Here is an 11,866-nt window from a genome sequence, read left to right on the forward strand (position 1 = left end):
AAAGCTTGATTATGATGTGTCTACGAATATCCGTTAATCGTCGCTTAGATGGTTCCGTTTGTCAAATATTTTGGGTATTTCTTGCATTTTTTTTGCCATTCATTCCCTATTTAGTTTTATTCTCCAGCTCAATTCTAGTTTCCTTTTTTTCGCTTTTCCGGCGACTCAGCGCAGCGCAAGAATAAGTTGCGACGGGCCCACTGTATTTTAGGAGGCTCCTAAAAATAATATAATGTAAACAAACAACATGGCCGCGATTCCCCTAGTTGGCGGTTTTCCAACACGTTTTAGCGGCGCAACGACGTTGGTCTTTTACTCCCCAAATGTCATTACGAACCCAGGTAGGCTTATAGCTCAAGAAACTGTGTAAAACAACAATGTTTAAAACACTGGAAATCTTACATAATATCGCTTTAAAGGCAAAGTGGAGTACATGTACATACCCGTGACTGAAGCTCCTGGTAACGATGATGGGACAGTACACCAGGCACACGAACATGTCCGTCATACACAGGTTAGCAACCAGGTAGTTCTTCGGTCTTCTGAGACTGCGAGTTCTGGGAGTAGGGATGCAACATTTTATGTCAAGTTATTCAAATTTCATGTTGTATCTTATTAAAACCACAGTAAGATTTAAAATGTGGAACAAGACTTTAAAATCCAAGAACGACTTAAGGCATATCATGACATATAAAGTGGGATTTACGAATGATGATGAATGTCAGATACAAAAAAAAAACAAAAAATTTTATAGAATAACTCGTATTTTACATGTTATCTTTGTATTTGGAACACACATTTGCTACTTTGCTATGTGTTGTTGCCTTGTCAGTGTATTCTGCTTTGCAGTAGTGAGCCTAAATTAGCGATTTGCCAGAGTTGTATATTCACCACTGTGCCTTGTACCTTCTATGTTGTTCAATACAAAAAGTGTCAGATAGAAGTAATAGTTTCTTTTGGCGATAAACGCCATCAGTATTAAACGTTATTGGTAAGCCCCACTTTTTGTGGAGTGACCCCTGCATATCAATGCATGTATTTTATATTCCGTTGCTGAACTTTTGTTTTTAAGTTATTCGTGCACGTCTCGCTTCTTGTCTTAAAACTCATGACTGTTTGCTTGTGTTGCCATGGTGACGAAATGAACAGTTTCGGCCTGCATTATGAAGAACATACTGAAATATGAGGTGTAACAGAGAGTCATATTTCGTGATATTCAATGCTACATTCAGCAACGTTTTCTTTCTTTCATGCAACGTAACCCGAAGATAGCTTCAATCCGAGCCGACTCACGATGCGTTTCAATTCAGATTTTCAAACGTTCAGACAAATCTTATTATCACTCAGCATGGCATCGTGAGACAAAAAATCTTTTTATCTGGTCTTGTCCGTAATTGGTCAGATCTACGTTACAAAAATCGGAGTTGCAATTTCTTTTGCAATGATTGTATTTACTTTCATGACGTCAGCAGGCAAGTCACAGAGGGCTGGCTTCTGTCTTAAATAATTGGCTATTTTGCACAAAAAAATGGAAAAACGAGGTGTGATTTACCAATGATGGTAAATGCCAAGTACATCTGGTAATGATTTTTGGACAGGGCGATATGCCGGTTGGCTGCGCTGTCGGTGACAAGAGAGCCTTTTAGCCGCACTGTCAGTATTATAGACATCATTACAGTATTAACAGCCGCGTTGTGGTGACGAGATTTTCCGTCGAACTTTCAGTAACAAGGGAGGTTTTTAGCTGCACTGTCGGTGACAAGGAAGGCTTTTAATATTGGCCACGCTGCTGGTGACAAGAAGGCCACGCTTTAGGAACAAGGGAGGTTTTCAGACGCACTTTCAGTAACAAGGGAGGTTTTTAGCCGCACTGTCGGTAACAAGAGAGGCTTCTAATATTAGCCACGCTGTTCGTAACGAGGTTTCTGGTCACGCTTTCAGTGTGGTAAGGAGGGTGTTTAGCCGCGTTGTTAGACACGACGTTTTAGCCGCTCACTAGTAGGCGAAAAAAGGTTTTAAAGTAGGAACTTTGATGATAGCTTTTAACCCCGCAGATTGAAGCTAGGCTTAAAGACGCGTTTGTACCAAGAGATCTAAGCCGGTGTGAAGTTCTTTTTAAATCTTTTAATGTCTACAAACTCAAGTATAATTAACATGCCCGATAGCTTCTGTTTCAACATTTTAACATTTTTAGAATATCAAGTTCACCGATTTTCCTCTTAAGATTTTGATTCTGTTGTGTAATCACGTTTCCAGTTTCTCAAAAGAACGTTTCGTTTGCCGCGAGCCATGGTTCCAATTTCTAATGCAATAAGGACTTAGGACAAGATTTCAGCCGTCCGGGGAAGTAAGTATTTGGAGCTTTCGTGACTCTGAAGTCCACCCGAGTGTCTGATTTTTTTTATTTGTCACACTGCCTGCCAATCTCCCCAACCTACGAGCTGTCAACCTACTGCAGAAAAAAAAACGATTTGGAGATACCCCATTTCCCGCATCTGACCAATTGGCCTCCTGTTATCATGCTTGTCAATCTTCCTAACCCACGTGCTATCAACCGCATCTGTCTGGACAAACAGACACACAAACACGCCACCCAACCACCTAAAACAATACTACCGCAATACTATACAAGTAAACCCCACCAATTCAATTTACGATTTTTTTTTATATTGCAACATTTCATGACCAAACATGGCGACGGCACGATCAAGTTATATCAACTTATTTTATGCCGCCACCAACACAGAGTACAAATACAGGACATGACAATACTCATTTTTACTTGAGTTAAGTGAGGAAAGTCGCGTAAAGTGCCTTTCCCAAGGGCACAAGATCGGTGGCATGTCAGGACTCGAACCCGGGACCTCTTGGTGCCGAGTCGAGCACTCTGCCGTTACGCCACACAAATTATAAACCTCACCTGCAAAACGCGTACAAGGCGACGACGTTCCCGACGACTCCGATCAGCCCGAAGACGAGCATCATGGAGCCGAAGATGAGCTGCATGGTGACGTCGGTCGGACTCAGCTCGGGCTGGTCTGGATCCGTCCGGTTCGCCCCAGCGACACGTTGGTCAGGTTGTGGCTCATCTTTTCCACCTCAAGCCTCCCTCACTGCGTAGTCTTCTGTTTCTCTCTGAAATGATATAAGGCTAGTGTTATAACATGCTAGCACACTACGTACATTATACAAGCTTATCTGCATGAATACGTATCAATCTGAGCCTTCTCATGCAGCGTAGTCTTCTATCTGTGGCTTCTTGTGACGGCTGAAAGAATATCAAGTAAGGCCTATGTTATTGCATGCCATGAAAATTTGCGTATAGATGTGCATTTGCATAATTTATTTTTTGTTTGAACCATTCTTTATTCATGAGAAGTTCAACTCAACCTGCGGGCAGCTTTTCATATACTCTGTACGTAGGATGACGTCATTTATACATAATTTAGCTTTGTTACATCTTTAGTTGTAGACGACCATACAAAAGTCTATGTACTTTCTGTTGAGTCAATGAAGAATCTGGATAATAAATTATACGTAATATTTTCATGGGTTTTCTTAGAATGCTGGAGGAGCAACGCATTAAAATCAATGTTTTTTTGAAATGTTCTTAATATATGAATGCCGCTAACACGTAACCTCTACGCACAAGACACATAAAAGCTGTTAAAGAGGATTTTCCTAACCTCAAAGCAGATCTAAGGATCTGTACTAGTCTCAGTGTCTTTAGGGTGTGTTTGTAACATTGTGTATCAAACGCCAATTCTAATGCAGCATCAGTAACCCCCCAGATAGGCACATTACAGATCCCCACGTGCTGAAGACATTTTTAGAAAGCACGTCGTGACTGTCTCAGCTGCCATGAAAGGGAATTATGCGATTTCCTCCTTGCTGATAGACTGAGAACTGATTTTAATTCTTCAACGGCTTTTGGAAAGACTTCCGCCCACAACTGGACATAGATGTACAAAAGAACGGAAAATATGGCTCCAACAAAAGAACGCACACTGATTTATCAGTCTAATGATGAAACGAAAAACCCAAATAAGCCTACCGTTTTATTGGGAGTGAATTAACCTATTTCGGTAGGCTTTGTTGCATTTTATAATAAGGATTACAGATTATACGTCACAGGATGAAGTAGTCTATCATTAAGCAAAAGCTGATTGATAATGAGAAAAGGGCCAAAAGATTTGCATGCTTCCAATTGAAGTAAGAATCAAGAACATGAACACAAATTTCCCATCTAATATTGTTATTATCACAATTATCACCATTGTGTCAATGTTAAATGTATTTGCAATAAGCATTTCGGCATGTATTTATGTAAATTATTGCCCATAATATTACAATTTTCCGCAACGAAACCAACGTTTAAGATGAAACACACTGCATTCTCTGACTAAGAACAAAAACGTTAACGTGTATATATGACTTTCCTCGTCAGATAGTGAAACCCATTGGTAAGAAATTTGATAAAATTTGGATTGAAAACTATAATTTCACTTACTTACCAAATGTAGCCTTTCTGTGATATCTCCGACAATACTGATTGCCTAGCCTAACTAGATCACTCTTCCAGCACCCCTCAAACTAGTTAGGCATTGGAAATAGAGTGAAAGGCTTCGTAGAGACGATGAGAGCTTGAACGCTTGCACAAGACCGTCCTTGAGAGATTGCTTGTAATGTCACCTAGCGTGCCGCTGCCTGATTTACGCAATGGTTATTCTATTGCAAAACCGCATAGGGGTGTGCCTTCCTTTTTAACCCCTCTCTTTTCTTGCATCGTTCTTGTTTTTCAATCGACAAATGCTATATTTGCTACTCGTACAAATAGAAGATAAGTTTAATGTTCAAGAACACTTAAATGAACTTAAGTTAATAAAAATGTTTCTCACAACCCACCTTTATAAGATGAATGGACCATCTAAAACTTTTTTCAACCCTGACATTTAGCACACCGTCTGCCCCTGGTAACAGTACAAGTCAGCCGAAGAATCTAGGGCATTAATTCAAGCTGACGAATGCTTATCACTTTCCTTTCCTGGATATCAGTTGGCAATTGAAAGGTTGACGTCAATCTATTCTTAATGATAAATATTCAGTCCAATCCATGCCCGAAGGCTAGTGTCTTGTGACAAAAATTATATAGATAACCTAATTAGGTAGACAGGTCAGTGACCACAGAACTAGCTGTATAACTAGGAAGGTAACGTTTGCAAAGCAAATGCACAATGTTTATCTTCGCATATGGTCTGCTCTATTAATTTTTACTCAAATACAATAAAAATACGGTATGCATATATACGGTGGTATGTACTATACTACGTCTGGTTCAGGTCATTGACCTTATTTGTTTGGAGAAGAAAAGGAGGCAGAGCAAAAACAATATGTTTTCCTTGCGCGAAGGTAAACATAATTATAATGAAAATCCACGATAAGATTGAACAATGCATTTTGTCATGACTTCATCTTTCTATGATTCCATGTTCCACTTCTTTTTACAGTTTTCAATAACTTGTTTCAAACGATGCCAGCTGGCATACGGCTGGCCAGGGTAACAATCTTCCTGGAAATTCGGCACCGTCACGATCTGTTCCTGGAACTCCTTGAATCAAAGGCCGCAAAAATAAGCATGTGCGATCCGTTAGCCTTGTGGTTAGGGCACTTAACCTGGATTCTTAATATTCCAGGCACGAATCTTTAGCAGGTCTTAAACGGTGTTACAATGAATGAACTTTATTGCTCGACAATCGTACATGGTACAATGTGTGGCAGTAATACAACAATACTACAAAACTAAACTATCTTATTAGTACATTTCGTACTACAAACTACTATTTATACAGTATATGAGTTACAATATGTTCATGTATTGATGATATGGTCTCGCTTATGAAATAAAGTGTACAGTGGCCTACGTAAGCAGATATGGTAGTTGGACATGATAAGAATTTATGGAATGTATCGTACTGTGTACCAGATTGGGTGAACTTTGTCTTAGTGGTAATAGTCTGTAACAATGTATCTTCTTTACTATATGTGGGACAAGTCATAACAAAATGAAATGCATCTTCAATACTCTCATTACAAGTGGGACACAGTCTCTGAGTGGCTGGTGTGCTGTTACATGATTAGGAATACAACTTTCCTGACTCCACGCTGGCGAAAATACGTGACGGTCAGCGACCCCTTAGAATGGATGTAAAATCTGAGCTGCCATTAATTCAATTGCGGCCAATTAGTGTCCAATTCGTGTAACCACCCTCAAATAATTGGCCGTCGGTTGAAATGCTGCTTCAAACGACTGCATTTCCTGTCTTTAGTGAGGCTGACGTGTTAAGAGTATCAGCTGAGCTCTAAAAACTGTTGTCAGCATTTTTGTTTCCTTTGATGTTGACTGAAATGTCTTTATTTATGCAGACCAATGTACGTAGTTGAAAGAAAAAAAGCCATTGAGCTGCAATATCGTGCATATAGTTAGGAATAAATGGTAACTGTAGAATCGGCTTGAATGCTACCATATGTCAACGATGTCCTCGAAATATCTAAATTTACTTGTAGATAAGATTAGAAATTGCTATTCTCCCCCCCCTCTCTAGATATATGTAGATGGATGAATTGTATCTAAGATAATTCGTACTGGGGAGTTTTAAGATGATAATGTTTATGCCATAACCATGGCAACCAATAAACCGTTTGTCCTCCTGTTACAAGGTAGTTCTTTTTATGGCAATGTTTACTTCGTAGCCATGGTAACTGATGATAGGTTTCGCTGCCCCATCCACGCCAAACAACGTATATTTTAGTCGTGCGACTGAATCTCAAAGGTGAGGATATTCAATGGACACTCGAACGTGTATCGTACAGCTACATTAAAGACACCCAATGCAACTTCGGGGCGGCAAAACTGGAAATATTCTGAATAAGGCAGTCTGTATGATATTGACACAAACACTATACTGTCCCACCTTAGCACATTTGAATCAGTATTCATACTTTAGGCATTTGAAGTTGCAGAAACAAGCCAAATGATGAGCCTTTTATTTTCTGGGTGGTACCCTAAAAATCAATCTATGTCCTTCCAGTTACCATTTTTCGTCAGAATTTCGGGTAGTTTTGCTCCATGAATGTCGATATACATTGGGATGGTGTGTTGTTTCAACTTAATATGAAGATAAGTGACTAGAATATTGACTTTGAAAAATCTTATTTCCAAGCCCTAAGAACTGCACTGGATGCCTTTAATGTCTTGTGACGCATCAAGCCAACAAATAGCACGTTGTTAAAGCTTTTACACGCCGGATGTCCTCTATGCTACACTACCGGCGTTTCTTTAATGTCTTCCTCTAGTGATGGCGGGAAGCTTTGTAACTACTGCCGACCAATTTTGTTGAAAGAGGAAGCCTTCAGAACGTCTCAACGATTAGAGCTGCCATGTAATCAGCTTTGAAGACTACACCCAGACAATGCGCTTAGGCAGCTAACCACATGTTTTTTTAATTAATTTCATATCGTAGCACAGTATAAAGATATTGCAAATGATATTATAGTATAGAACGTACACAACATCATCATGAAACGATTATCACAGTGGCGACGTCTTCCTGTTTTCGTGGAAATAATTACTGGTTACCGATGTTTTTGAAATCAACGGTGAAACTGGATTGCATATACTGACATCCTGTGTTTTGAAGCTTCTATCCTGCACGAACTAATCACGGGATTTAGTGGGCTCTTGTAATTACGGTTATTTCTTTTTATAAAATACCATGATTACACTTTGCTATTGCTAATCTTCATCGTCATTATTACTATTTGTATTCTTGTCATATCATATGCACGATTATTTCATTTATTTGCTATTTTTGCATTATACATTTTACATTATATGCCATTAGTAATTTTCTCATAGTGGAGATGTAAATAATTCTTAGGTCTGAGAACAACAAATCAAAGTCGTCTTCGGTACTAAAATAATTCTCCCTGGATCCAGCAAGCAAATTCAGCCACATATAGATAATATTTCATGTAATTGAATTACTAAAATGAATACATTTCAGGTTGGGATCGCTGTGTGGCGCTAATGATACACCCTTAAGCCAGACATGGGGACTCGAAAAGAAATCCAATATTAACCATCTAAACTGACAGGTTTCCACACTTCCATTAAAACTGATAGCACTTGTTTGGTCTATTTCCTTATTTCTATACTAACCTGAAATGGAACTTTACTAATATCTATAACCATATGGAACAAATACCGTAAACCAAGAGGGCGTAGGTTCAAATCCCGATCGGGTTATTTGCCATTTCGGATGGTGAGGTAAAGCCGATGGCCCCATGCATTTGTAGTTCAAAATCTCTGCACGTAACAAAAAGAGTAGGGGTGACCCGGTGTGCTCGGCTAAAAGCGCCGGCAATTGCCAGGCTGAATTACCCCTAGTGTCCAAACCTATTATAGCTGCCGAGTCTCTTTCGTCCTCAAATATTGGAGCCACAGAAAGAGCTATAATCGGTTTAGATACCATACTGAAGTCGTACTGCACAACTGTATGTTCTAGCGAGCGAAAAAAGGGGTCATAGGGTCGACCAAAATCTCGACCACTTTACTTTTACCGTAGGTTAAAATCAACCGTTCGGCTTTTGAAAACTTCAACTCCCGTCACTTAGTCCTGAACTTGAACGACAGAGACATATGGAGATCGTTTACGTAGCGGATGACAAAGAAACAATGTGACAGCCAAAGGTTGCATAACCCCCCACTCACTTTACTTTTCTAAATAATAAATGAAACTCCATAGCCAAGGGGGTTTAAATTTTAAACTGGACTAAGATTTCTTGGCAACAGCATCTGTTGTTGGAGACTCTGTGTCTGAATGGCTGCAGTTGAAATTTTAAACAAAAGACGAAGGGGAAACTTGGAGTACACCTACAACCTACAAACAGCATTTAAATTATCTTTATTAACTTCAGTTAAGAGCCTTTCTTTCCATTTGTTTGATCAATGTCTAACTTCATTTTTTTTTAATCTAGGGAGATATGAAGAAGATTATTTCCCGAGAAAGTTAAAGGAAGCTTATCCAAACCCATCAACTTTCTTTGAGACGGGACGGGGGCCACTACAGACTACAACTACCGTTGATCCGTTACTGCGCAATCTTTAAGTTAAAACAGTTAAACCCTTTTTCCATTACGTCGTATAACAACACAGATAAACTTTTATCCTAACTTTCCTATTTTCATATATCTAACACTGGAAGGCCTATTGGCATGTATAAAACGTGAAAACCAGACAGACAAAAGTAACATATTTTCAAAAGTGAGGTAGAAGCTCACAGTGCAAACGAGAATAATGGTGCTGCTAAAGGGATACGAATCGAACATAAATCTCTCCCCACGACCTCGCTTATGGACGCCAAACGTAATAGCCAACATTTGTAAATCACGCGTGTTCTCGCGAGGTTACGTGTGGATCACCGAATCCCAATAGACGGTAAAACAGCATATATTTCCAAGGGGTTTTAGGGGGCAACTCAGGACACTACAAGTATATACAACCACAACTTTATTATCACAAATTCAAACTGGATACGGCATGTTTTTCGTGTTATTGACGGCCAACTTAAGACATCTGTCCACTCAATATCGCAGGTTCCTACACTAAGACTCTAAAGTGTACGATGCTTTTAGAGTGTGATCGCTCCTGCATTACCCGGCCTCACAGCTAAACTGCTGGGATCCAACAGTGTTAGCCTCAAACATGGTGACTAACTGAGAGGAGGATGTATGTTGTCAGGGGGTAACTATCAGGCGAGACTGGGAATTATGGCACAGGGCAGACAGGTAGCGGCGCCCAGTCTCCAAGCAGATTTTTGGGGGTAAAACCACTAGATGTGATATAGCACGTTTCTGTTACAACTGTTGGCCGCCGCTATCTTGGATTTTGATGTCATGTCATATAGTAACGATGTTTTATATTCATTGTACGTCTGTTTGTACCTATGTCCACATGCTAGACACGTTGAGGGCACAGACAATTAGGTCAAAGTTTTTAAAAAATGTAAAAGAGAAGTCCATGTAATTTTGTAAAAGTTTCTATGCATATTGTAATACAACATGTATGCTTCTGATAGATAAAACTCTAGCAACAAATTGACGCTCACGATGGATGGCCTTAAAGCATTATTCCAGCGTCTGCAGAATAGAAATGTCCTGCTTTGTATCTTTCACATATGCATTAATAGAAACTCAGCTTCACCGAATATTTGAAAACAGTGACGTTATAGAAACTGTTCCTAACATTTTTCAGGCCATTCCATGAATATAATTATGTCACGAATTACTCAATGTTTATCTCTTGCTTCTGCGATCTAACACAAAAGTAACATCCCGGAGGTCTTATGAAAATGAAAGTGTCGTTTTCTTAAGAAAAGTAGCTTCTGGCATGACAACATGCATATGAATGTAATGATGTATTTGGGTAAGGGGAGGAGCTTCCTAGAACTTCAGAGAGAGAACGTAGCATGCATTAAATATGTATTCATAGGGTAAGAAAAATCAATATCTCTACAGTCGGAGCTACCTTTTCGGACCTTCACTGGGCGTTAGGTGAGAGGCGAAGCGCCTGATACACGAATGATCATCCTCATTCAGCCTGAAACCACTACCAACATCTGGATCCAACTTGTGCACCAGGCAAGTATTTTTCCTGGGAAAAATATCGGATTATTCACAAGATAGACGAAAGATTTTTATCGGAAGAATTTTAGGAGTGAGACTGGAAAAGTACGTTAGAGCTTCGAAGATCAAAGTTCCTGATAGAGATTTCACCGGGTTCTTCATCAAAGTGAAACATCAACAGAAGACGCGGCGTATTCCGCAAATTGGACGCGTTTATTGAGAAATGCTTCATGGAATCGTAGAGACAGGATCTCGCTACTGCTCCCACAGGTGATTAGTAATGTAATTACTGCTCTGGGAGCAAACAAGCAAGACGAAAAGGCCAGATGGTTCACTCTTTTCTCGCCTGAACTGTGGATGGTTACGTTTTAATTGGCTGAAACGTTGCTGGTGCGTTGCATACTCCGAAAGGCATGCAGAACACTCCAAACGGGCGGGCAGAGACAATGGCGTCAAAAAACTGCTTATATTTTTACTGACTGGAGCAAAGCCGTTGGAGATCGAGAATCCTACAGCTAGGCATAGACCATGGCAGCCGAAACTGTGCGATCCCTGGGCCTGCGAAAAGTAGGGACGTTTCTCCTCTTGAGTTATCTGATGTGGGTGACTCATCAACCTACCGAAGCGGTGGCGAGGAGAATACGAATAGGTAAGAGAAGTCGTTACCTAACTCTCACAATACTGTTGTAATATATGGTTGTAGATCATTTTGTACAACGGTAAATTTTCATTTCATGAAGGTCTACATCAGTTCTCTTTTGTCATGGGACGAATGTTCGACCTTAGTTTTACCAAGTAACTTCAGGAAATACGGTGAATAATACAGTGAAGTTCTGCCAGGCATAGTATCATTTTATCTTTAAATAGTTTCCTGTAAGTATATGTTAGATATGTCAAATATCAAGCAAACTACAAAAGTTTAAACAAACTACTACTTTAAGTACGACAAGTTAACATGAGACGCCGCAAAGTCGAACAGCAAAAAAAGCTGCATTTGCGAAACAACCACCTTTGAATATCTATTATTATCTGTAGCAGCATGCTCAAGCGCGTTGCATGTGCACTTACTGTAGCTTCCTACCGGCATGATGACACGAATTTCGTGTAATGTGACTCTTACATGTTCACTTAGTGAGAAATAACACACTTCTCTCCTAGCCCAACGATAAAGACACCCTAAAAA

General features: G+C 39.7%; 1 protein-coding gene across 1 annotated transcript in view; it reads right to left on the reverse strand.

Annotated features, from left to right (window-relative positions):
- Positions 1-9,765, reverse strand: part of LOC109483036 (chitinase domain-containing protein 1-like) — a 43,114-nt gene extending 33,349 nt beyond the window's left edge. Inside the window, 4 exon segments of the mRNA XM_019785992.1 lie at positions 444-557; positions 2,921-3,059; positions 3,062-3,105; positions 9,716-9,765. Coding sequence (XP_019641551.1) covers positions 444-557; positions 2,921-3,059; positions 3,062-3,105; positions 9,716-9,765 — 347 coding nt within the window.
- Between the last annotated feature and the right edge of the window lie 2,101 nt (positions 9,766-11,866).

Source organism: Branchiostoma belcheri, unplaced genomic scaffold (assembly GCF_001625305.1).
Source record: "Branchiostoma belcheri isolate BF01 breed outbred unplaced genomic scaffold, Haploidv18h27 scaffold62, whole genome shotgun sequence".
NCBI classification, from domain to species: Eukaryota; Metazoa; Chordata; class Leptocardii; order Amphioxiformes; family Branchiostomatidae; genus Branchiostoma; species Branchiostoma belcheri.